General features: G+C 45.9%; 1 protein-coding gene across 1 annotated transcript in view; it reads right to left on the bottom strand.

Moving 5' to 3' along the window:
* Positions 1 to 23,488, bottom strand: part of LOC126524265 (uncharacterized GMC-type oxidoreductase Mb1310-like) — a 36,982-nt gene extending 13,494 nt beyond the window's left edge. Inside the window, exons 1-8 of the mRNA XM_055067125.1 lie at positions 23,365 to 23,488; positions 15,249 to 15,304; positions 12,275 to 12,532; positions 7,770 to 7,962; positions 7,118 to 7,255; positions 6,725 to 6,855; positions 4,072 to 4,239; positions 2,030 to 2,177 (exon numbers count right to left, since the gene is read on the bottom strand). Of these exons, the coding sequence (XP_054923100.1) occupies positions 2,030 to 2,177; positions 4,072 to 4,239; positions 6,725 to 6,855; positions 7,118 to 7,255; positions 7,770 to 7,962; positions 12,275 to 12,532; positions 15,249 to 15,304; positions 23,365 to 23,488 (1,216 nt within the window). The remainder of the gene's footprint in view (positions 1 to 2,029; positions 2,178 to 4,071; positions 4,240 to 6,724; positions 6,856 to 7,117; positions 7,256 to 7,769; positions 7,963 to 12,274; positions 12,533 to 15,248; positions 15,305 to 23,364) is intronic.
* Between the last annotated feature and the right edge of the window lie 4,287 nt (positions 23,489 to 27,775).

The raw sequence follows: 27,775 nt of genomic DNA, 5'->3' as shown, positions 1-27,775 counted from the left end.
ATGCATCTCGTATTGTAAAGTTTACTCATGAAAGCTAGAAAAAAAAAGAAATACGCGCCAACACGTTTTGTTAGTCCCTACGTCGAATTTCTCGCTGCATTTCTCACTGTGGAACGTTCATGCTCGGAGAATTAAGCCTCTCGTGCCTACAGTAGACGCATAAATGAGAACGGAGAAACAGGCGTCGCAAAGTCTGCGGTTGCAGTTTGGAGGACGACCGCGTCGATATTTGTTGCCGTATTTTTGCGGGAACCGGTCGGATCCATGAGTACCTGCGTTTTCCATGAGCACACATAGCCTTGTGCGGAAATTGATTGGTTACAAAGCGTACGCGTAAGCTAAGCAAGAGCTAAAACGAAAACTGCTGTTCTTCTAAATGTTTTCTAGCACCCGCATCTGCTTGGATCGAAAGCTTGAAATGAACCCGACCTCATGAGAATTCAATGACAAATGCAGAGCGTCGGGCTCTGAGAAATATGTGCTCTGGGGATGCAAATGGGTGATGGGTGTCTCCACGTAGGCCGGCTTGAGGCGATGTGTAGAGACTGTCTCCTCGCGTCTACGCTGAGCAGCGACAAAAGTCTTGGGGGAACGGCGCAGAACCAGAAAGAGTCCATCATAGGCCGGCGTTATAGGCGCCCGTATGCCGTCTCGCCTTCGAAAAACATGTGCGGCAGACGCGAGGTCTGGGTCCTCGAATGTGTGTTGCCTGGCTGACATAGGTTAAACGGGCTGTAGGTCGCAAAAGTAGTCTCGGAGGCGTTGAAGATAGGGCTGGTGTTGAAGTGGCGCCTTCTCTGTGGCAAGCAGGTCGCCGGGATAACGTAAGAGGGAGCCAAAAACAAGTTCAACTGCAGAGCGCCCATGGTTGCGACGGAGGACGAGACTCAAAGGCCAAGCATTACCAACGGCAAGTGGTCGGTCCGTTGCTCACGGTCGCGCGGCGTGCAGTGAGCCCCCCTGGTGTCCGAGCAGATGTGGTCGTTAAACTTCCATAGGACTCTCAGGATGCTGTGCCCACAGACCACGGGCAAGACCAGGTAGTCCATGTAGCTCAACGAGGGGTGTTAGACCCAGACGCCTGGCTTGTTTGTCATCTCGCAGCAACCGAGCGGGCCAGCCCCCGTGGCTGCGGCCCGTGCTCGGCGCACCTTCTTCTTTATTTCCAACTGTCCTTCTTAACGTACTGAGTTAATGATTACGCTTACTATACCCTCGCGTGCCATGCCTCATAATCAGATGGTGGTTCTCGAATGCAAATATCCAGCAGTTTTTAAAAGTTACCTATAGCTACGAATCTTTCGAGTCTGTATATATTAGACGAGACTGAGAGAAAGAAAGGGGAGGAGGGGCAGGGAAGTCGGACGCACACAAGTTAGTAACGGTCCAAAACCAGGCAATAAACGTTAACTGGCGCTTCTTTGATGTAACTGGTTAAGTGCAGGTGATAGCGACCACGAAAAAATAACAATAAAATATCAGGAGCCTTTAATGGACACCTCATTAAAAGAGCATGTGTACTGTGCTTTGGGCGGACGATTGAGAACGCCAGGTAGTTGAAATTATTCGGGAGGCTCTCACTAAGATGTCGCCCATAGGCCGTGGGTGGCCTTGGTACCGCAAGCTCCGTAAGTTGACCATCAACCAATGAGTTTGCAAATGGCGCATAGAGATTCACGCTGTATTTCGGATAACTACAGAAAAAAAAAGACATATTTGTAGCCACACGACCTTACATGGATTTACTGAGACAGATGTTGAAGACAGTAGTAGAACGTGGGCTGCAATTGATAGGACACAAAGAGAACAGTCGTTTGCCTGTGAAGTCAAGCCTCGTTACAACAGAGTCCCATCCGGGGCGAAAATGCCTTCTTAAATCCGCCATTCGCTATAAGGATATTTGTTACAGGGTGATAGAACAGAGACACATTTTGAGTATGCTTATACTGATATCCCGATATTCCACTATATCTATGCGTTCGTTATATTGACAACAGACTGTACCAAGGTTGGCCGTGCACCCGCGTACCTTTGTTGCGGGAGTAGAAGAGCAGTGGTCCGGCGAACGGCGTGACGTCTATGTCGATCTTGCGTTTGACGCTAGCGCTGACGCCACCGGGATACAAGTGCTCGGCCAGGTTCTCTCCGACGCCTGGCAGGTCGGCGATCACCGGAATCTACGAATATACCACGGCAGTTGTGGCATTTACAACGACACATCAGGCAGCACAAGCTGGGAACTCAAGCAGCGGGTATTGTTGGCAAAAGTGGGCCAGAAAAGCATCGGGTAAACGCATTCGTATATTTCTTGCTTTACTGTCGGAGTATATTCGCGCACCTTTTAGGTCTCATGTTTTATCTGCCGGAGTGGTGTTCAGCAGGGTTGTAAAAGCTACGGGATCAATTGGGTGGGCTGCGAGAGATGGTACTGGTCAGCAGCGTTTCTTGGAAAATGTTTTCGAGCTATTTCCAAAGCCTGCACTTGAACGGTGTGCTTACTCGACAGGATTCTCTTTGACAGCAATGAAAGACATGGGAGTGCCACCTAACACACCGCAAAATTTAAAAGAAAGTGAATCCATCTGAGCCAATGAAACCGCCTTTGTGATGTTAGCAACTTTCAAAGGAAGGCTCCCGCGTTCCTTACATTCTGAATTACCTGATCAGTCAGGATCAAGAACTAACATCTTAATTACCGGCTTTATGGCCACTATGTCAGTATGAGGTTTGTGTGGCATCTCTTGCGAAGCGTTACCGTATGCGTACCTCTTCCTTTGTGTGCTTTGAAGAAAGGCTGCAAATTCTTCAAATCCGGCTGCGCGACCCTGCACGCCACGCGGCTGCTTTCTTTTAAATAAATAAATTAATTAAAAAAAGGTTACGCAGAAAGTATATAGCCTGCGGGAAACAACTCAACATAGCGTTTTCTAATGTGCTCTACAGACTGTATTGACATTGCGGTCATAAGGTAACAATTAAAAACTGCGTTAAGTAATCACTACCCGTTGTTAAACAGAACACACAAAAAGTACTGTAGGCTTAGTTAGGAGGCTACTAACAATGTACGGGTGCTTTCAAGCATCAAGAAAGCACTCCTTTTTAAAAGAAAACTTGCTTAGTGTTGGCGGGAACCCCCTGCGTATAGGCTGGCAAAATGCGTCTCCCGGGCCACGAAGCAGGAGTTCTTGCGACCTAAAGGCTTCCTTGATGAAGAGCTATTCTAACACCCATTTTCGCCGCTCCTACAACCTCCTCTTATTCATTTCTACATTTCGGTTTTAATCTCCCATATTCCGCACTAAATACCAATGTTTTCTAGACATCTGTGCTGATATATTCCATTTGAAGTTTAGTGGCATTACACTGTATGAGAAAAGTACGCTTAACCCTTCTCCAGACTCGCATGTACACCAAGGCAGAAACGCCTACGCTTTGTCAAACTAACCTGGAACATTTCGTCCTCACACACCTGGGTCTAGTCTCAAATTGTACGGCACTTTACTTGGAGTTGTTCAGAAAGATTGCCTTTGGAAGTTTTTTTTATATTTACTGTAGAGCTCCATGTACCCCCTGCACCTTTCATTTTGTCGTAATTGGGCCCGATGCGCGATGTCTTGTGCAAGAAGGTTAGGTTAACGCCACGTGGACCAAAAAAAAAAAAAAAAAAAAGCTGAGCATACGTAAAACGACAGATTTACAAATGAGATAGTTTAGAAGAACTTCTTGCTGGGCTAGTTGGTGCATTGCTATGAGGAACCAAGTTGCGCATTCAAAAAAGACAACCACAGGAAAAGGTGACGGAGACGGAAATTCGGGTGCGCTCTTTCTGTCTCCGTCACCTTTTCCTGCGGTTCTCTTTTCTGAACGCGCAACTTGGTCTTCATTACAGATGAGAATTTGAAATGCTATAGCAGAATAGCCACACGAAAGTAAATGGCGTAGTTAACGGTCAATTAGCCAATTGATTACTTTTGTTCCAGAGAAGCGAATTTTTTTCCATAGTTGGCAAGTGAAATAAACTCAGCATTCTACGTTCCCTTCGAAGAGGCATTGAAGCGAAGAATACGTTACCCCGAACTCCTTCAGCTGTTCCTTGGGTCCGATGCCTGACAGCAGGAGCAGGTGCGGCGACTCGATGACACCCGCCGACAGGACGACCTCGCGGGTGGCAAATGCGGTACGGATGCGGCCATTCTTCACGAACTCCACGCCCACGGCTCGCGTGCCTTCGAACAGCACCTGGGAGCAGAAAACCCACGCACATTGTCTTTGGTGCTGATTACAAGATTTTATTTGGTTCCCATTCATTACACCTTGCGGCAACCCCTACGAAGTCTTAAATATGATATTTTACTGGCAGGTCAACGCGCCCTGTCCCCGTTCTTTTTAAACTAAGCAAGACACAAAAAATCGACTCGCCATCCCGACGTGGCTCGAGGACTTACATGATGAGCCGCGGCGCCCGCCAGCAATCCCGGCGTCTCGCCCACCGCGAGAGCGATGCGGGAGTGGTCGTGGGGGATCGCATGACAGTGGTCATGCGATCCTTCAGAGATACAGAGACATCACGCAACACTACAGATTGAACAGATGTAAACACCCACCGCCACATGCCAAACTGCACAAGAAACAGGCGGTTGCCTGGAGGCAATTGCATACACATCCATATCCGAACAAGGCGATCCTTCACCTCTGCTACCCGGACATTTATTCGTCAGACGATTGTAAAGCCTGCGGAGTCAGAGCGACGCTGCAGCACATGCTGTGGGAATGCAGCGGTAGCGAGTACCAGGAGTCCCCGACGAAAGGGGTAGACATGGCAGTCTCGAACCGAGGGGCACGTACGTTGGGAGGCGGCCCTGCTAGGCGACGACCTCGCTGATCAACTGTGGGTCGTCCGGCACGCCGAGGAAGCCTCCCGTGTCCAAGGACTCGAGGCCGTTGCCTAGACTGGGGTGCTTATGGCCTCACTCCGCCCAAATCGCCGGACATTTAGAATAAAGTTTTTACTCACTCGCTATCCCGACTCTGCGAAAGTGGATGACCAGAGAAGCTGTTAGAAAACCACTCAAATGCCGTCGATGGGGATATTAAATGTTCTTGTGCTGCCTAGTCTTAGCACGACACCGTTCTCGAGCATTACGATTTTGCACTCTTCGATCCTCATCGTATTAACGCTGCTCTTCGGAAGTATTAACTTTGCGTGGTCTATACCCATAGCGGTCTTGCAATGAACCGAATAGGTTGCTAGGCAAGTCTCCCTTTTATGTATTAAGTTTGGTGACGTAACTCACTGATTCGTATGCTGCTGTTGCACGTTTCCCACCGGAGCAGCTTGTTTAACCGTAATTTTTACCGGGAAACAGACGCAGGGAGAAGGAACGTGTCTCACATTGTTCACAGGCGCTTTATCATTCATCATGCGGTTTTCATGCTTGTTTTTTGCTTTTATTTGTTGAAATTAATACTGAGCTGTGTGTTGTATCCTGTGCGCCTGATTCCAAAGGAGATATAAATTTTTTTCAGTTACATTTTTTTTTTTTTTGCAGGTGGACACCAAAAATCCCCATCAACTAAAGGCTAACAGCTTCGCTGTAAAATAATTGTTGTCATATATGAATAAATTAGGAAAATTACGTGAAAAATATTTGAAATATCATCTTTCATTAATAGTAACGAACGCAAGCTGATGGAAACAGGCAGTGTTATCCGTCAGTTAAAAACTATTTTTATAAAATTTCTTCCGAACGCAGATGACTGTTTGCACTGATGCTGACCGCACCGGCATACTCAGTGACCGTAAACGCAGACGTACGATTGCATGCATAGTGCTTCAAATGCCAATGTGACCAAGCGTGTCGTTTTGCTCAGACACAGATAAATTTGATGCGGTATCTTTTTTACAGTGACGAGATATTTCTTGTGTGAGGCAAAATCAGGACTTTTCCTGAGGGCAAAGCTTGAAGCACCGTCAAATCTTTTTATCCGCTGTTCATGGGATCTGTCACTGTGTGAATGCGGAATCGTTATTTATAGGTTTTTTTTTCACAGTTCTAGAATGTTAACAAAATATAAATTATGCATCACAAGACGTGAAATATTTTTTTAGCCGGAGAATTTTCATCTAAATGAGAGCTCGTGCATTGAAAAAGAGAGAGAAGTGATTTTTTTAATGAACTTGGGGGGGGGGGAGCGAAAAAAAAAGAAATAAGCAAATGGCTGCTGACTCCATCGTAACGGTCTAACATTGATGTTGACGCCAGCAGAGAGGAGAGGTAGTGGTAAGAGAGGGGGGGAGAGAACAAAATCAGAACCAAGAAGGAGCGAAGGTGTAAACGCGCAAAAAATATTGCACCGAGATTGCACTGTACAGTACTCGAAGGGTCCGCGTAGCTTGGTTCTACGCTTGTCCAAAATAATGACCTCTTACCCCCGGACTGTTTTTTCCCGTGACAGCCGGGAGGGGCTCCCACGCCTAAAACATCGTTCGAGCACTCACGCGTCACGTCGGCGCAGTCGTAGACATATACATGGCCTTCTAACACCAACCACGAGGTCGCGGGATCGATTCGACGTTAAAGAACTCCGGGTCCCGTGCAAGTAATGTCAGCCTCTCCGAATAATCCGGCTCAACGATTACAATTAGGCTATCGACAACAGGCGTATTTTTCTTTTTAAATTCCGGAAAAATTAAAAACTATAATTCGTGCAGTATACCACGCACCCTGTTGGCCGTCGAGTGCAGGGAGATGTGCAAGTTCTTTCTTCCTGCGGGACCGGAGACGGGCCTCAGGAATGCGCTGGCTGTGCTCCAGCGGGAACCGTTGCGCATGGTCGTCTGGAAGGTCGAGAACCCTGCGCACATACAGATACGCGTTTTATCGTGCGACGATGGTCATCGGTCGATACCGCCTTGGAGACTACTACAGCACGCAAGCGGACAAGGATGTAAGCGCTTACTTTCAACGCCACCATATTGAAAGGGGCAGTAAGTGTGCAAGCGTTCTTTCTATTCTTAATTTTAAGGGTATTTTCAATTGCCTGTGGCACATAACACGTTTATATTCCTTGCGATTGAGGTTTTAGCACCAAGAGGTTCCACCACGTGCGGCCTCACCTATCATCTGGCCACGGCCGGCATTGTAGTCAACGATGTCGTAGCCCAGTTCCTTGCCAGCCTCCAAGAACGTCCTTGCCAGCGGTGTGTTTGACGCGGGCATGGACACGGTCAACTCGCCGCCCACGCCGTACATGCCTGCAGCAAGTCGCAACGGGAGGCACATGGAATAACCACAAAAATATGGGCGCTTCCCAACAAACCGCCAGATTGCGCGTGTACGTTTAGCGACCAGGGGGTATAGCTTGACACATTACTTCGACAACAACTCGAATCATTTCCGATGCGTACACCATGGGCGAAGGGTGATGCAACGTTACGGTGTACTAAAACAATCACTGCCGGTACTTTACCACGAATGGCTCGTCTGCAATGGTCAGTGCGTTTTCATCGTGGTGGGATGGCCGTAACTGTAAAACTTCGAGAGAGACAATTGCATTGCAGTGCTCTACTTCTCGACTGTTCCCACATGAAACATTCGTCATAAGAAAATTGACGCGGCCCTAACCATGCACCACGAGCTGCGACAACCTAAAGGGAGGTGGCGCCCTCTATGCTCTCCGTTTGGCGACACTGGGTATGTTCCAGGAAATGCGGGACGCCACGCCCACTGAATCGCACGGAGTCGAGACATTCGACGAAGGGACGGTACCGGACGAAGCCAGGCGTATGTCGGTCTGGTCCTCGAAGCGTTTGAAGAAGGGCAGCACGCTCTCCCAGTCCCACCCGGTGGCGCCATGCACGCGGCTCCAGCGGTCGTAGTCCTCGGGGTGTCCACGCACGTACAGCATGAAGTTCACGGCCGAGCAGCCGCCCAGCACCTTGCCACGTGGCCACGGACTGCGCTGTGTAACGTTCGGCATGGCCGGAGGAGCAAGGACGTGAGCGAGTAACGGAGGACGGCTCTACTTGTGCATTTAAACTTACTGCCAATTCAACAACGACATTTTATCCAAGGTGCAGAAAAACTAATTCGAGAATAATGCAATAGAATCAATAAAAAATAACACGCAGTACAATATTGAGCAGTATAAGTATTATACAAGTGGGTAAAATTGAAAAAAAAAAATGTAGTAGCAGCAGTAGTATTAGCTAGTAGATACCTTGTAGTATTACTGTTAGTAATAGGAATACTAGTATTACGACTGAACAAAAGCAGTACTACGAAAAATAAAGTTGCAGTATTTCTATAAAAGATGCATGGTTAAATATAACTAACCCACAGATTCACAGGGCACGACCGAAGAAACGAGACAAACAGGGTGCTGCGGTTGTCCCTCGTCTATAATGCGCTATTTACCTATATCCTTGCAAGAATTTCTATTTTAGTCAAGATAAATGGTACCAGCGTGTTTCTACCACAATAGTTGGACAATCGCATTGTTTCTTCAGCTTTTTGAAAACTTTATGTAATTTCCTGTTATTTAGTGGCTTGTTTTTCTTTGTTTTGTTTTCTTACTTTGCACATAATTTCTGTTGTTACTTATGGAGCTCTTTCAGGTGCAAGATAAGTACCATGGAAGCATTTAAGTGGCGTGAATTGCACTTTATTATACAGTTCTTCAATGTGTGCTGAGCCACTTCGAGAGACATTGGGTAGCATTGCGCGCATGAAGCGCCGCCTGTTCTCACGTTGCATTTTTCCATTACAGTATACTGTGGAACTGTCGCGGCCACAGTGGTGTAGTTTGTAAATAGAGAGACCTCATTCCAAACTTTTCTGCTCCATTTCTGCAATCAGCCCTCCGCGATTGGTCAAAAACCTTTTTGGACCACCCGCACTTCGCCTGTCTGCCACGCGACGTCACGAAAACCGCGATAGCTCTCCATTTGATATGATGTGTACACACTGATCATGCATGATTTCACCGAACAAAAGAAAAATTATTTCTGATTCGACGCCTTTTCGCCATAAGACCTCGGATATTGGTCCAAAGTTTTTGGGTGGCACCACACTTCACCTCCTGTCATGCGATTTCACAAAAGCGCAAAAACTCACCGCGTCAAAGCAACGTGCACGCGTTAAGAATGCATTAATATGCCTAACAAAGCTGAATTTTCTTTTGTATAGCCACAGGCTGCCCCGTTCCAAAAGGAATAAAAGATGGCTGCCGCCGATCGCTCAGGCACTCGCTACTCGTACCTGCCGGAGAGCATGGGTTTATTTGCGTGTAATAAAACTTTTTGCGTGGCTGTGTGACGTTTTCGAGCACTTTCGGCACGTTTACGAACTCGTTCTCGCAACTCCTACTCCTCTTTGCTGAGGATCCGGTTTAGCGTCATTCTTAACCTTCCGTTGCATGGCGCCGCGATTGTCGTCTAGCCAGCGCAAGCTAAGTAATCGAAAGCGGACGAATCGCAGACGCTGACACCACCTTCTTCATCTGGTTATCGATTTTCAGTGCAGTGGCTCGGCCCCATCGAATCCCTCTACACTTGAGCGTGCTCCTCTCCTCTTGTCAGCCAATTAGATAAGACAAGCCGCTCAGTGTAGGCAATGTTATTCGTTTTTCAAGCAAACAAAAGTGGCCTCCTATGAACGAGGAGAGCGTTTGACAGGTTTGTTCAGACAACCCTGCGGGTCACCGCCAGATGCTTGCGTCGGCGGTTACGCAAATTTGACGTCAGGAGATTGAAATAAAAGCATATTGGAATAGTTTTACGTGATAGGGCCCCTGCACATTGTACGACACACCATGTGTCATGTTTCAATGAACCATCCTCTAAACTGATAAAGCTACGCTCACATGGACAGACATCAGGGATGTGTTCAGCATAATTTCATTTTCGCTTGTAATGCCTGCCAGTAGTAATGAACTTGTACACGTGTTTTGATCAAATAATTCAATTATTCTTACGAGAGGAAAAAAAATACGCGACCTGAGTGGTTGCTCTAAATCACGGTTTAATTACCGTGCAATTACAAGAACTAACTAAACCGTACGTACAGGATCATCCTACCACCAGTTTATTTCAATGGAGTCTGCGCGGCCTCGGAATACATAAATTTATGTACCTGTGACACGCGTATTGAAGGTACTTTACAATGCGTACCTAAAGCTGACGCACTTCCTTTTTCTTTACCGCCGTAAGGTAATTAAACGCACTTGCGTTACTGCCATATCAATATACACATGTCGAATTTACCGACATTCAGTCACTAACAACGCTGAACCATAGCTTGAAGATCGTACTTTAATCTAAGGCAAAGTGTTTTGTCACAGATACACAAATAAAAGAAGCCCTCTCTTTCAAAACGAATTGTATTCAGCGCAAGTTTGATGCGGGCGTTCTGTGAAGTGTTCACACATTGCTGCTTGTTCACAAATGACTACTCTTAAAGCTGAGATACAGTACAGAGTTCTAGGGGTCATGGTGCGCTGGCTATTTGCACATAATCTGCTACCTCGAATACTTTTCTCTTTTTTTTTCAGTGCATCCATAATAAGATAACGGGGCAAACAAAATTAAAATTATTTTTCCGCACCTGTCTACAGCTCGTGACCGGCAAAATTAATACCCCCCCCCCTTCCCATACATTGGTTAGTGCCCGCCGGAACGTCTGCCCTCAAAACGATTTCGCTGTTTCTATTTTCATATCGCGTATGGATATGACATTTTTGTCACCATGAGGTAGCGCAAAAAGAAAAAAAAGAAAGAAATAAGCTTTAGCATACTAAAGCAAACTCCATAATAGGAGGCAATTATCAGGCTAACCGTAGACTGTCAGCGTTAGCCTGAAGCCCACAAGGATTTTTAAATGCAACCTTTAGTGTATACGAGAGTCTTCACACAGGTCAGGCAATTCTGTAGAAGTTTCTACAAAGGCCGATGTAAGTTTGGAGCTGGCTCTCGATCAACTGCCAGCCGCATGCAGGATCCCTACTTAGTTTAATTCCAACTTGGGTAGCTAACTGCAGCCTTTAGTACGCTGCCCATCTTTATGAAGCTAAAGTTATCTGCACCACTTTTATGCTGTTCGTTCAAAATTATCGCTCAACACGTCTTCTCGTCTGCTTGGGTCGACCATTCGAAGACCAGCCGCAAGCACCCGCACCACGCGCAAGTGGAGTGTGTACGCTTGGCAACAACTCATGGTAAACCAGGGCAGGACAGGTTTTTCGCTGGAAGTGCGCCTAAATGGACGCTAAAGTGAAAAAAAAGGAAAGAACAAGATTGCGCTGTGTTCGGAAATTGCCTTTCTGGAACACCAGATGAAGTCACTCATACAGTGAAGAGAGGCCCGGCTAGCCAGAAAACGCGTGAAAATGAGTGACAGGTGGCAGCGCCACCTCGATGTTACCGCACCAGCTTGCGTGACGTTACCACACGGGGTCTTGCCTTCGCTCGAACTTTTATCGGTAAAGACGGACAACGTTGCTTTCTATAAAGCAGTGTTTTGGGCTTGTTGGTAAGACATCGCGAGGCTTATAGCGCGTGAAAAAGACAAGTCTTCTTTTTCACGCGCTATAAGCCTCACGTTGCTTTCTAAAAGAGCGAAAGACTTGGCAAGCTTCAGTTGCTATTACTGAGCCACTTCAGCCAAAATACTTTTGAAATCTTTAATGCTTAGATGTATGTCATATTGTTGTAGTGGCAAAAATCTCAAAGTTTAAACAGAGGCAGAAGGATTATTTAATTTTCAAAATAAAATGAAACTTGTGATGAAAAAATTAAGTTTTAAAGGAATATTTTATCAGTTTACAGCGATCCAGCGTGTGTAAGGAGATGATGCCTCGTGGAACAGAGCCACAGCGATGCAAAAAGCACTGAGGAACCAGAATGATTACTTGCTAGGCTAGTTGGTTCCTCACAACTTATATAACAGCGCTAAAAAATATAAGGAAGACGACGATTCTGACTCGGCAACGTTTTCCTGAGGGCAGTTCACAAGCCGTGGCCAGAAGCCTCAAGTTCTGAATCCAAGTTCATGAGCTAGAACACAAGAGCCCTTTCAGCAGCCACGACGTCGATTTTCATTCCTAGAAGACGTATTGTTCTTTTTTCTTATTAAAACTAGATGACTGGGGAAGTTCCCGCCGCCGTACTGATGAAGCACGTCGCTGCTGAACTAGATAGACTTGAGGCCGGAGGCCACACACACACAAAAAAAGAAAAAGAAACTTGCACACAACTGAGCCACGATAAACTGCGTACCTGGTCGGTGAGCGCGAGGCATGCGTTTCTCTGGGGCTCCGTCCAGTAGGCCCAGTCCTTGGGCCCCTGAAGCTGCAGCGTGGCCATCAGCGGCACAGCGCTCAGGGTGTCTTCCACTCCTCCGGCCTCGAGCAGGAGCACGCGAAGGGAGGGCTTCGCCGACAGGCGGTTTGCCAAGAGGGCGCCCGCCGACCCGCCGCCAACTGCACGGAGGAACGTCGGCAAGTTGGGTGCTGTCACACGCAGCCTTAGGATGCACTGCTAAGCATTTGAATGTGCCTTCATGCAGACAGCGCAGGGCAACATGTCAACGAGGTGTGGCAAAAAGAGACAGGCTCTGAACGTGGCCTACACAATCCTAGGTCATCGCCCGGACCACAGCGAATAGGCAAAAAACGACAAAAGAAATTAACGAATCGGATACACTGCGTGCGATGTGAAATGATCAAATATACTATATACTAGGTACACATACGCATCGACAAATACTGTTCCAGCGAACATTACGCAGGGGATAGTCAGAAGATTACAAGGCGAATTCAGAAGGAAATAATGCTGTTTAAATCATGACGGGGATAAGGATACACCGAAAATACAAAGAGTCCGGGGAAAGCGGAAATGTCAGCCGTAAACTGATATCAAATACAGTTTTAAATACGGGCTCTTACCACTTTCTAAACTTATAGGGCAGCAAACCATATCTTTCTCTTCCGGTTAACCTCGACGCCTTTCCCTACTTATTTCTGCCTCTTTATCTCTCTAAATAGACAGCAACACTCAACGAGGTGCAGATTTTTCATACTGCTATATATAAGCGCCACTTCTTGCCGTAAGTTACGACAAGAGCAGCGCGGGATTGAATGTTTCGGTTACTTCTCGTTAGGTCTAACGTCAACAAAGCTCTTATTAAAATTCGCAGAAGCGATACACGGTTCTTTAAGCAAACTCGTCAAGTTGCACATGCAGTGTAGAGAGGTTAGAGAAGGCTTGGCATTGACTGTAACAGGATGTACTGGCAAAAATTCTCTTACGTTAGAAATTGTTCGTAAGACTGTATGTAAATTCGTCGTAATGTTGGACATACAAGCGATGGCAGCCGCGTAATGGTACACAGCGTTTACGTACAAAAACTTTTGCGCATTCGGCCGCAGGCTTACTCAAAGGCAAGCAAGGCATTGTGACCAGCTGTTTCAATGATGAAATAAGGACAGCTTCTCTACTTTTATCCGCCCCAGCATAAAGGAACGTAGTCTACTGTTACGGCAGCCGTATGAAACGCACTAATGGCGTGCTTTTGCCGTCATAGCATCAGTCAGGGCTGTTCGCTCGCCTTCGAAATGCGTGACATGGGATCGCTCCATTACGGGACAGCTAGTTACCGAACGCAGCACTTTTCGGCCAGAAGTAAAGCGCTGTGACCGCGTACGGAACAATGACAGTACTTTACTCACTTTTGTTTCTTCCATTTAGGCTTTGTTTTAATAAACTTACAATGAAAGCCACTTTTACGTACATTTTATTACACATATCCGATAATACTGGTTTCTTAATCTGATTGGTTCGGTCTGATTGATTTGATGCTGTATCGAAATTTCTTAATGGATGTGGCGCTCCTTGATGCTTGAACTGATTTCGTTTCGTCACCGCATATTGACATAGATACACTTAGGTAGCGCCCGTGTGCTACCATTGATGATTTATTAAGGATTACTTCGCTGATTCACTGGGATATATATATATATATATATATATATGTATATATATATATATATATATATATATATATATAAAGAGAGAGATAGAGAAGCCCTTTATTAGAATATAGACATTTTTGCAAGCGTGTATACAACCGCATACATACTACACTGTATGGGCAGGGTAAAGAGGATTAAATTATCGCAGAGGAGAGGGGAAAGAAAAGAAAGAAAATAAATATGAAATGCGCGAGTGAACCTAATATTCGTATTTACAGGTGAGTCGATTGGTGAATTAAGGCTTTTCTATAACATATAGGGCACAGACTTCGAGACTGATAAAGAAGCTTGAGAACAAGTTAAGGACCGCGCAAAGAGCGATGGAGCGAAGAATGCTAGGCATAACTTTAAGAGACAGAAAGAGAGCGGTTTGGATCAGAGAGCGAACGGCTAAAGACGATATTCTCATTGACAGTAAGAGAAAAAAATGGCGCTGGGCAGGTCATGTTATGCGCAGGTTAGATAACCGTTGGACCATTAGGGTGACAGAATGGGTACCAAGAGAACGGAAGCGCAGTAGAGGACGGCAGAAAGCTAGGTGGTGCGACGAAATGAGGAAATTTGCGGGTGCTAGTTGGAATTGGTTGGCACAGGACAGGGGTAATTGAAGATCGCAGGGAGAGGCCTTCGCCCTGCAGTGGGCATAAGATAGGCTGATGATGATGATAATAATAATAATGTTATCATAAAGTGAATTTTTAAAGCTTTCCGAGAAGACAAATTTCTGACAGATATTGGAACAATTATCCCAAGACCCACCCCTGTTTTGAAAGGCCGGGCATTGAAATTGAAATGCCAGGTAAAAGTAGCGGACCGTGACAAGTAATGTCCATTTGGCGCTCAAACGGATACCCCTCGTCATGGTACGCAGATCATTCAAGTAATACGCGCTCCACTGTCTAAGCTGCCAGAGTTATCACAGTGGGGATCACTGGCACATCCTATGCGATGCAAATAATTGTTCGTGAATGCTACGTTCAGTAGAAGCCGATCACACAATCTCTCTGAGTGGCGAGGACGTGGAACTCTAGATCTAACGCCAGAGTCAGTTTGTCGCAGAAAGTTACTTTAGCGAAGTGGCAGATTCGAGACGATATGTTTTTTCTGCATAGGCACATTTTGTTGCCATGTTCGAAGCGTCGGCTTTTGTAAAAAAAATATTCTTCTCAAATTAAAGCCATTTTGGGCAGCTTCATTCACTGTTTGCTTTCCCGAAATGCCGGCATGTCCACGTACTTCACCGGTATAAACCAGCTGAGCTCAGAATTCTCCCCAACTGCCGTACAGGGGCAGAATTCACTGTGCGAACTTACGAACAAATGTAGGCGTAAGAAGATCTTGCGAAAAAAGCGTATTGACAAAGCTATAACTGTTCGTAAGATCAGCATGCTTTCCATGTCCACCGCTGCAAAGACGAGCGCTGCCGTCGAAAAAATACGTATGTGCAGTGCAGGTGCGTACGTCAGTGCTTGCGCCAATAGGAAGCGTAAGCCGATTCACAATACCTAAACAGCCGTCGCAGATGACTCAAGAAGAAACTTCTACGACAGGGGTGCATCAGTCTTACGAACATAATTACATTTACGACGCTCGAGCAGACCTGAAAGCAGATAAGGAGCCCACTCTCCTTTTTTTTTATTTTTGGTCTCTCGTATATGTGCCCCTGACCGGGGCAGTTGGAGAAGTATGGGAGAGGCCTTTGCCCTGCAGTGGGCCTAGCCAGACTGCTGCTGCTGCTGAAGATGAAGATATGTGTACAAAATCTGTGGTTCGGAGGCCACTATAATTGTGCACTCGCCGGCAACGACGTGCTTTCTAGCAGACAAGCGCACTTCACTTGCAAAGCTGGCATCGCATAAATTGTTGTCGCGTCTCATTTGTGAACAGGACCGCCGGCGTAAACGTGAATATAGACCGCTAATACTTTTCGAATAGTTGATGTAAGACCAGTTGTGTCGCTGTTATAGTCAAAACCTTACCTTATTATTTAAAGGTCTTCGACTAACGTTTCTATATTCGGTACTTGTAGAAGCCGCATGGAAAGTAGCAGAGGTCCAATTGCCAAAAAGGTGGTTGTGAAGCTCCTCACTAGTAATCTTTAAACACGGCGCCTATCAGCGCACCCGGACGGTTTTGAATCAACGAGAAATTCGGCTGAGAAGAATGCTGAGGAGGAGATCCAATGAGTCTCCTGCACGTTTGTACATGCTGGAAATTGCAGTAAATTGTGGCTCTCGTGCTTCTGTGTCTGTTTTAGCCAGACGACTGGACGTGTAACTAGCGGTTCTCCTAGGCACACACGTAAGCTCCGAGCCTGTAACAGCTGTATTCGATGAAGTGAGGTCGTAAACAAGCTGTGCAAATAGGTGCGGAGTTCGCGATTCTATGGCGAAAAAAAAACAAAAGAAAAGAGTTGAATGAACGCGTCCCAAGGAACGCAGTCGTCCGTCACCATTTAGTACCCGCCATTCTGCAGAGAACACTTATGGTGCAAACAATTCGGTCCTCAAGTGCGGTCAAAGGGTGAGTCCATCGAAGTTGGGGGTTTAAAATCACATCGAGAAAAGGATATTTTCGGAACAACTCATCAATGTTATATTCCCTGGCCATTTCCGTGACTCCATGTGGAATCCAGGGGCAGGCACTGAGCCGTGCTTCCTAAGTGGTCGCATATTATAGCAACTCTTCCTCTCCTCAATCACGCACTCTTTCTCTCTATGGTGGGGTCTTGCTCCCAACGCGAGATCGATTAGAGTGGTGTAGCATGGTCCAACTTCACTTGGTCGGAGCGGCCACCTTCTACAGCCCATCCAGCATGTGCTGCATGCCGCAGCAATGTGACGTTGATGGGGGCCCTTTGGGGCGCCTTGCATGATGGTGTTCATGGTCTCAGAGCTAACCGTTTTCTTAGACCAGGTAATCACTTCTGCGTGCGTGGCTTGCTATCGCAGCGGGGGTCTTTTGACTGTGGCGCGACCGGTGCCAGACAGTAGCCGCAGATAAACGTCGGCGCGCTCAATTTTCGCTTTCGGGACAGCTGTAGGTAGCATGGTTTTTTTAACTGCACCACATTAAAAAAAATTCCATATGACAGATATCACAATGCTTATCCCGAGTAAATTACTAGGGGACGTGGCCGTTACTTGAAGGAGAAATCAAAATGCTTAATCGAACCAGTATTCTAATTACTATAATTGTATTTTGAATTACTTACATTCCGACCAGTATATAAATCTACGAATTTTAGCCAGTGAGTCTGCGCAGTAAGTCGACTTGGAACAAATTCTGAGGATGGCACTGGTTTCGAGATGTGTGCACCGTCACACTTGCGATAAAGATGCACTGCTGCTCCACTCACATTTTAAGAAAAAGCTGCTTCATGCATTGAAGCACAAAAGTAACTGGAACGCGAATGTATCCAGTCACACACTTCGAAAATTATTATACCTTGAAACTGGTGTAGCCCTGATAATTCGTTCAAGTGGATACGTCATGCGAACTCGCTTGCTATATAGCTTGTACACTGACATAAGCGCAACAAAATTAATAATGAGAAAGTTCATTAGTGTAACTACGTTAATTCTCCAATTAAGCATTATCATTTCTCGTAGAGGTAACGGCCGTCTCATCTTGTAAATTTAGCTCAAGGTTTAAAATTGCGGTGTGTGCCACAGGAAATATTTAAAGAGATGGTGCGGCTAAAAAAAAAAAAAGAACGAACACCTGGTATACTTCTGACTATACACCGGCTTTCGTACAGCAACTGTTCCTTGGAAAATAGGAGTCCTTTTTTTGGCCATGGTTCTGCCGTTTCTTATCGGCAGCTCATGGGCGCGCATGGCTTGTTTATCGGCCAGCCTGGCCTCTCGTAGCCAAGCCATCAAAAACAAGTTTACTGAATTGTATCTGTGCGGTACAGGACCCACGGCACTCACAATTTCCGTCGTCTGTGCGCACAACAATATGCGCGTGATTTCTTATCCCCCTCCCCTCCACCCCCGTTATGGGCGTCTTGCGCTGGAGTTTGAGGTATAGTAGCGGCGCCTGGTGGCGGCGCGGGAAACGACATCTGGGTCGTACCAGCTTGGGTCGTATTGAGTCCTGGCTGTGGCGAAGCACGTTTCTAGGCTGAGTTTTGCGTCGATTCGCACTTTTTTCTGCCCTGTTGGGAGTGCGAAAAGGCTCGTCACTTCTCACAGACCATGCCGACCACGCTGCGAGCTCGCCGCAGCCTATAGTTTAACGAAAACGGACTCTCCGTGAGCCGTCGGACGTAATGCTGGGAGCAAAAGGAATCGGTGACGCTGTTCCGGAGCGACCTAGCCCAGCCTCGAAAAGGCGTCACCGTCATTACTTCTGCGTCGTGGGCTGCCATGAACAAGAAGGCCTGAATCCCAACATCAGATTCTACCGTTTTCCTTCAAGGCCTCACGAAGTGGAGCGACGGGCGCGCTGCATAGCTGCAGTTCGTCGCGCTGAGTAAGCGAAACTTCGCGCCATGCTGAATGCTTCACCTGTCTTGAAGCTTGCTTGATTATCTGCGTTCAAAAATTCGGTCTTTTGCACCTACAGTCCCGACAGCAGACCGACATAGCAGCCAGGCATGGCTGGTGATTCACGATTCGAGACCCGGCCACAGCGACAATTAACAATTCGACCGGTGCGAAGTGGTGAAGTGACCAGGGTTGTGCAAATGAGCACACATGGTCGGGCTGATTCGGTGACAATTCACTACCCCACTACGAGCAGCACAGGTTAGAGGGTTAAATGTACTCATACTTGACCTCAAGCCAGCACGTTGAGGCAGCGCAGCAAGGTGGTATTGGTTGCAGCACGTCGATGTTAGAGCGCTGTCATTAAAAGCTACGTCAAGCGAGCAGTGCACGAGCTCGCGCTGCAGCGCGATTCGCACGTACGTTACTGCGAGCTCATATGCATTGCATCAGTCATTTATCAATTGCTAAAGGGACAGATGGCCGCTACTACAGTGCAGGTATAACTACTTGTCTGGCGGCATGCAGTCAACAAAGATTGCGGAAGGCCTGCCGTTTCGCGGCATGTCGAAAGACCGCTGCCGTCGCGGCGCGTACGATCGTGCGCTCGAGTAGTTCGTACATCGCGGCGCGTACCGTCGTGTGCTCGAGCAGTTCCGTAAACATGATGTCTGCTTATCGCTGCTGTGGATTCATTTATAGCAAGCATTTCCTCGCGTTTCTGCGCCTGAATCGGGCAGCGTGCAAACCTTACGTGATGTTCCACTTCGCATGCGACTCGCTTCACTTGCGATTGAGACCGCGCTAAAACTTCGCCGCTTAATTCTTAAACGGCGTACACGTATTCGGCACTGCATAATTTCTTGCCTTTACGCAGCGTGCCACCCCTGAAAAAAATCTTCGGCGCCCGATATTCGCTGCAGGCTGTGATACAACACAACCGAAAGTGGCGGGTCCATATTGTAATCGTGCTTTCCGAAGCAGACGACAGAGCTTGGTACGACCCATTTTTGGACGGAGGGCGCTTTTTAGCACCTTTTTCGCAGCGCCCCCTGGGCAATGCAAGAGCCCCATGCAACCAGTGCATTAATATGTAACTTGCCTCTGGCAGATATACAATCCACCGCCATGTATGTACGTGGTACAATTCTTTTGTTTGTCTGAGTTCGTGTTCTCTGCTTGATCAGGCAGCACCATATACTTTTCTTTTCTTCTTTAACTTTTCTTGTGAACATGAGCCACGTATACGGAATGTCTCACAAAAATCCCTAAATATAGGGAACTATAGGGAAGGTGGGCCAATCCAGCGATTTTTCTCGATGTTGCTTTTCGCCAAACAGACCTACTTTTAAACATGACTCGAGGTAGTAATTGGGCAAGCGATTATGAAAATTGGACTGCATAACCGTTTAATTGAAAATAGCAGACGATTCATTGTTATGCAAACCTCGATGCTCGTTATCCGAGAAATTCCTAAGCTGGCCAGTCGCGCAAGCACGAACCGAACGACAATCGCGGCTTGATTAGGACAGTCGCGTCATGCTTGTCGGGTGGCGAGGCGCAAACAGCACAATACTGTCGGGCGTCTGCCGAGGGCGTGGCATTTATTCTCTCCGGCAATTCGGTTTCAGTTTGCGGTGACATTTGCTAGAACTAATTACGTTGTAGAAAGGAGCAGCTGAGTTTTCTTTTTGCGTTCTGGGGTTTTACGTGCCAAAACCATGATTATGATTATGAGGCACGCCGTAGGGGGAAGGGGAACTCCGTTTTAATTTCGACCACCTGGGGTTCTTTAACGGGCACGTAAAGCTGAGCACACGGGAATTTTTTGCATCTCGCTCCCGTGGCAACGCAGCCGCCGCGACTGGGATCGCACCCGGGACGTCGAGCTCAGAAGCGCACCGCCATAGGAACTTCGCTACCCCGGCGAGTTCCTTAAAGCTCCCAGCCAACACAGAGAAAATAATGACTCCAACAGTGCGCGAGCAAAAAAAAAGTGAAATGCTGACAGCGCTCATGACTATATCAACGGCCCAGTCATCTTCAGAAAGAGATAACAGTGATGAAAAGGAGGGTATACGAGCAGTTTTATGTCGAAATAGTTCCGATGATTCCGCCTATTATCATATTCACGTTCTTAGGATTGCTTGGCTTACTATCCACTTATTTTGCACTTCTTGAAACGGTTGTGAACTCTTTCGATGACTGGCTTCAAGCCTGGCACAGGATCGATCGTTTGACTTTTTCTGCTAAATTTATTTCTTTTAATTTCACGATTACTTGCCTTTCTACAACTTAGGGTAATCTTTTTATCCTACTCCTATGTGGGCAGCTTTAGAGGATGAATTGCTGGTTAGCAGTGAGGACAACTTCCTTCGACTGTAGTCTTCAAAACTGTGTCTCTATTAAACTAGGCTCATGTTTATCTAACCGCGTACATTTTACGTCAATTTTTGTTCCAGTAGAGCTAAACATTGTAATACGCGCTTTCACTGCAGTAATCCGTTCGACCTAGGAATTACTACGTGCATTGTAATGTGTCATATTGTAATTCGTGTTTGCTGGTTAATTTTTGTCATGTTGCTGAATGTCTCCATGTCATATTTTCGAGCTCTATAAGTCAGAAGGAGGATCAGAAATAATATGGTGTCAACTAACGCGTGACTGACGTAAATGGACATCTCTGGTCTTCGATCAGCAGTGAGAGCAACATAGGCTGACCATGATGAACAAGTTATTCTGTGTATTTGATCATGCACCTCCGGTCGAATCAACTTTCCTTACTGTCTGGTTCGATAAAGAAAATGTTTTATGGTGAAAAGGAATTTCTATTTATTGCCTTAATTATCTTTTTTGGGTAGCTAGGCTTTGGCATTGAAGCTCAATGCTACGGATGCTGGCTGCCGTGAATATTGAATATTGGCCTTCGAAGTAACCTAAAAGAGCAGCGCTTAATCAGCGCAGAAATGTTTCCTTCGGAAGTTCTACATGATGCGTTATTTTCTTTTTTCGAAATGAGTCAAATTCACCTAAGCAGAACTTGTGAAAAAAGGAAAATATTTGTTCTCGAACGGACATGAAATGTTACAAAAGCAATTATACGATACCTATTACATGTCAGCTAGGGCAACTCTGCAAGCGACAAGTAATGAAAAATTATGCAGCATATTTGCCAATATTAGCCTGTAAAATTCCCATTTGATTCTTTTTAATTCTAAACACTCTATTTGATGCAGTTTTGGTCAGAAAACATTGTTGAAAACGACTGTCAGAACGGTCTGATGTTATTTTTAGCAGAAAAGCTATTAGAACGTTGGCAATTAGGGGTGCTAGCCATGCTTCATGAACACAGAGTAATATTTGGAGATAGAAAATTTGTCTGCTTTTAAGCATAGGGAGCCTCATTTGTAATGTCTCACAGGAATTTTTTTTCTTGAGCAGCATTGAAGGCTATAACATAACCAGGAGCACAACTTGGAAATAAATTGCCATAGTGCCTCGATCACATTGTGCAGTAAGCGTGCTCCTACAGGTGGAGTGGATTTGACTCACTTTGATCTATACACCGAAAGGCTAATTTTCGATTTCAAACAGGATCTGTGCATCTGTGTTGCTGGCGTCATTTGACCCAATTCGTTCTGATAGGTTTTTTTTTTAGGGAAAGCTGATTATATGCGCTTCCTATTGGAGCATAATTTCAACTAGTTTCGGTTTCTAGATTCGGCTCTTTTAGATAAAAAAAGCTCTTCATATATGTTCATATGGTGAAAAAGAACATCAAACTTGGCTTACAGAGATAACTCAACTTCATTACAAATGCATCGCTTGTGTATATTTTACTAGCGTACCTGTAATACATTCACCCACCCCTTACGTAATTAGTGATCTTTAAGGTAAAAAAAAATGAAGATGGAAAATTAAGAAAGCTTTAGTGGATAAAATCAAGGGCAAGCTTCCCATTCTGGAATATCGCGTCGTAACCCTGAGCGTGGGCACGTAAGTGTGACGTCACAAATTTCCAAACAATTTACCGCATTTATCATAAGTTAGCAAAATTTGCCAGGTTGAGTCTCTGTTCCTTTAGCATGAAATGTAGAGGCTCCTTCCTTGCGGACAAACAGCTAACTAGACGCTTGCGAACGCTATCATAAACCATGACATCATACGGCACCCTGACGCGGGTACGTCAGGGCGACATTGGCCCTTCGCCCTTGACGTCTTTACTGTCCTACAAAGCCTCCCATTCGCGGTAAGAGGAAGCTCTCTGCTATCGCAGAAGCGCCATAACTACTTAATTCATACAACTAAACGCGCGGATATAAAACTCGGCATAGGCGACAGTTAGCTCGGTAACCAATGGTATAGTTCCGGTTACGAAAGGTCGCACGTGTGCCGCATGGTTGGATTGTCAAAGGCGTCGTCGGTCCAGCACTGACGTTTTGCACAGCGATGATTATAGACTGTGCGGCAAATGAGCAGAAATTCAGTCTGTTAGCCTTTGAGCTACTTTTTCTGCGTAAAAATAAAACGGTGCAGAGACGGGAAGAACACCTCGATATAGCTGACATTACACAGGCGGCAGCGGTGGCGCTCCTACAGATGAAATAAGCAAAGACGAATGAAAAAAAAATCCAAGGTTAGCTTATGGTTTCCTTCTTGATTAAGCTGCTTCCCACCACTAGGAAACTTAGACGCAGTCGCGATATAACCACATTCTACACCGCTCTAAAGTGACTTAGTGTTAGGCTGCTCTGAAAGTGGAACTCTGACTTCACGCACACGTGCCCGATACACGCGGGCCGTCGCCCGTGCAACCCCGCTTGGCCAAGAAGAGAGGACTCACCGATAATGAAGTCGTACGTCTCGGACAGTTCGTGGAAGTCGTAGTAGTCTTCTTGCGCTGGCAGCTTGGAGAAAATCACCGCCATCATCTGCGTCATGGCCAGGGCTTGCGCCTTGGTGAACATCTTCGCTGTGGATCCGCTCCTCTGGCTAGGCGCACAGCAAGTAAGCGTATAGTTCGCGTCCAAATGGTACCCGCGAGGATTGAGGCTGCTTCTTATAAAGCGGCCCTAATTTCCCCGCCTGACTAACTTTCGCTCTCACGCTGAGTCAGTGATAGCACCGCTTTTGACGCGCTTTGTTAAAATGAAAGAAGAGGAAATCCGCCCCCCCCCCACTTCCTTTTGGTTGTCATTTTTCCAAAAGCCGCCGTATGACTATATCATGAGATGTCCCACTTTTAGCTGAAACGATCCCTTTCATTGTGCTCCCAATGACTGATAATAAGCCGAGTGATCGAAACTATCACGACGTGGCAGTCCCGATACGCTGTTCCTTTCCCGACGCTTATCTGTTGCTGGAGATGACTGGGCCGTTTATCTGGCAGTAAGGCTAAGTACTGGCGTAGTTGCTATCAGGTCGACAAGGAATTAAACTAGTGAAAACGAAGTAGGCGCAAGTGAGGTTGGACATTTAGGCCACCATTGCAATATATCTGGGTCTGTTCCTATGTTTAGTTCGGTAACGATTCTTGGCTGAGGAAAGGCGCGAACCGCTAGGGAGACTTTTTAAGCTTTTTAAGAAGCCCAATGACTATTGTATTAGTGTACCGTCGCTCAACCTAACTGAATAGTGTTCGTACCTAGACATGTGATTTCGATAGCATGTGTCAGTGACACGTGAAAAAAAAAATCTGGTTGTGCGGTGTCGTTTCGTGCTGGCGCATGCACTTGTTGAGAACCTTGCGGTCATAGGCAAATAATAACGTCAGTTATTAGTCCAGCATCGTCCTGCGCACTGCTTGTCTCTGCGTTTGCGTCTAGTTGGCTTGTTCCCCTGGATATTACTTCCAAATGACTTTTTTTTTTTTCGCCGATATATCGCGGGAGTAATTTCATTTTCTGAGTTGGCTGGGATCTTTGAAAGAACTGGCCGCGGTATCTGAGTGGTTATGGCGTCGAGCTGCTCAGCTCGAGGTCACGAGTTCCCTCCCCGCCGCGGCGGTCGCACGTGTATTGCTAAGTGCGGGATGCAAAAAGATGCTCGTGTACCGTGCACTTGTGTTCACGGTAAATAAACCCAGATGGTCAAAATTAAGCCGGCGTCCTACAGGTTATACCTGCTTCGTAACCAGGTCGCGGTGTTCTGGCAGGCAAACCTGGAACAATTTAGTTTCCTTAGATTTGGAGGAGTCTGATGCTAAAATTGCGTAAATTCGTAACGCGCAGGAACAGAAGGAGAGGCAGGAGCACGACCTCCGACCGTTCAACTGTGGAATACCGTAAGCGTTGTGCGCTGCGCAATCTGCCGTTCAACAGTTTCGTAAATGAATTGACTAAGCGTGTGCTCGCAGATAAAATTCGCCTGTATATTATCGTAACCTGTGTTGCATCATAGTTGTTAACGGTATCCACTGCTGCGATGTCTCGTACAGGCCAGTATCAGTCAATGAGAAAGAAAAATTAGGATGACGCTCAAGCGCCATACCTATCAGTACTACTTTATTTGCCATTCATCGCAGTCATGCATACCATGTGTGCGTTGTCCAGTTGTGATCTTAGTATACTGTCTCGCTGTTGGGTGTCGAGTGCTGAAGCCGTTACGAACTTTTGTCTGTTGCTAGTAGTACTGCAAAAAAAAAGATAGCTGCGTTGAACCTGCTTATGAATCACAGTTGCTTTCCTGCGCAGCAAAATTAAACCACAATTGCAGCTCTTTAGGACTTCCGCACGGACGGACGGACGGACGGACGGACGGACGGACGGACGGACGGACGGACGGACGGACAGACAGACAGACAGACAGACAGACAGACAGACAGACAGACAGACAGACAGACAGACAGACAGACAGACAGACAGACAGACAGACAGACAGACAGAGAAACGATACTCGTTTCATGATTTTCAGCAGAAGGTATTTGCAACGCCGTTCAGAACTGGGCATATCTATTGACAAATATTGCAGCTTTTCGTCGCTAAATATAGTGACTGCTTAGCTAATAATTTCTTTCCAAAACCTTAAGACTGCACGTTGCCATTCGAGATAGCTAGGTCCACGTATACGGCCCAGAATAGTCTGTTAAACGTGTACACGATTACAAAAAAGAAAACTGAAGTAATTACTTAAGAAAGGGCGTTTGTAAGTCACTATAACATATGTTGCTAGTAGTGTGTTCAAAGGGGCTGGTTGGTTCATCGTCAGAATAAAAACAGGAACAGCGCAATACAGGACGAGCGAGTAAAGAGCACAGGGCAGAGCGCTCTGTGCTGTGCTCTTTACTCGCTCGTCCTTTGTTGCGCTGTCCCTGTTTTTATTCTGAATATGTTGTTAGGATCTTAGCAATGCATCGCTAGTAACAATAAAGATAGTTAATATACCTAGATCGCCAAGCTGTTGCGGAAATGAGTGTGAACTTAACTGGAACTTGTAGCACGTGCTTATACTATGTATACTTGCACACTGCGTAATTCCTCATAAAGTGACCATCAGATAAGGCATGCATGTACGGAACACGAAACACTTCGTAGCAATACGTCATCAGCGCAGCAACTGCCAGCCCATGAAAGTCGAACATCGCAGCAGTTCAGCTTCTTATTAAATTTCGCCTAATTAAGTGTAAGAAATCAGCTAATGAATCGCGCTTCGAAAATTATCTGAGTAACTGAAGACGGTTACGAACAGTCCGCCGTTGGCCTGATACTTCTATATAGTATTTACTTCTTTATTATTTATTTAGTACTACTATATTTGTAATGTTTGGTCATATAAGTGTACACAATCATTGCTGGCATTCTGAATCCGTCTTGCCGAGCGGTTTTGTGACGTTCTCTCGGCTGAACGTTCGCACAATAGTTAAATTCCCCCACGCTCTATTTCTTTATTGTTCATCCCTACTGTAGGACATAGACACGTCGCGACACGCTTGAAGCAATACCGACACCGGAAATAGAGAGCTGGGACGTTGTAGTGATGCCGATATCGATGTACAGATTTGGCTATGCAGATAGCAACCGGGTTTTCCGGTCTAGTTAATGTTGCTGACTGTCCCCAGCAGAACAATATAATCAATGAACTTCGATTGAACACGCGCCGAAGATAGCTTGTCCATTGTGCCATGAAAACTTCGTGGTGGGATATTTCCTCCTTTATCGCCTTCCCCAGAGCATAAGGAAAGAGCGGGGCTTCTGACTAATCTCCCTGCCTTCCTACCGCTCTCTCTCTCTGTCTATATATATATATATATATATATATATATATATATATATATATATATATATATATATATATAGGTGCACGTACGTAGAAAAGCCAAAACATTTAATTTAGGCGTTTAGGCCGACGTTTTACACTCCATCCACTTTAAGAAGGCCATCTACGTAACTCGAAATTATTTCTGTTAAGATTTCAATTCCAGAGACAATGCGTCAGCCAGGATTATTTTATTTACACATTTTCGGTACAAGACAAAAACTTGCCTGCGGTAGGGCTTAGAGGAAGAAGTGATTTGGCAACGGCATCAATGATGCTGTTTTGTTTTAGAAGGTCGCTGAAGGGGCTCCGAACGACTTCTTTAAATGCTAAACTGGGGTTTTGTCTGCCTGTTGGTAAAATATGGTGTTCTCTAGCTGGCGATCGGCTTCTTTCATGTAGTACCTCAGTATTCATAATTAAGGTGGCTCCCCACTTGTCCGCGAGCTTTATAGCTATGCCAGTGCTTGCGCTGAGGTTTCGGAACGCATTTTTCTGCTTCTTGAGCTAACGGAAGTTGAGGGCGTTCGTGTGAAGCCTGATGTGTGTCATGATAAAGCTCGCGAAGTCTCGGACGGCCGGAACATTTTTCCAAATCCTTTTACTGCTGAAGTTCGTTCGAATATCCTGCGGCGGGACAAAATTGTACACCATGTGACGAGGCACGGCACTTAATATCAGAAAAATTTGCGTTGGACAGATGAACTATAATTGGCTCTATTTGTGCCTGGTTGTATATATATATATATATATAGTTGAAGAAACGGAGCACACTTACGAAAATTGCATCTTTAAGGTTTTAGGTCTTAAGGTAAAGATGCAATTTTCGTAAGTGTGCTCCGTTTCTTCAACTACCTATGCACCGGACCTGCGGAACTTTTCTTTGTATTATATATATATATATATATATATATATATATATATATATATATAAATATATATATATATATATATATATATATATATATATATATATACGTGTGTGTGTGTGTGTGTGTGTA

The sequence above is a fragment of the Dermacentor andersoni genome, chromosome 3 (assembly GCF_023375885.2).
Source record: "Dermacentor andersoni chromosome 3, qqDerAnde1_hic_scaffold, whole genome shotgun sequence".
NCBI classification, from domain to species: domain Eukaryota; kingdom Metazoa; phylum Arthropoda; class Arachnida; order Ixodida; family Ixodidae; genus Dermacentor; species Dermacentor andersoni.
The sequence above is the reverse complement of the archived record's forward strand: the minus strand, read 5'-3'. Positions and strand labels throughout refer to the sequence as shown.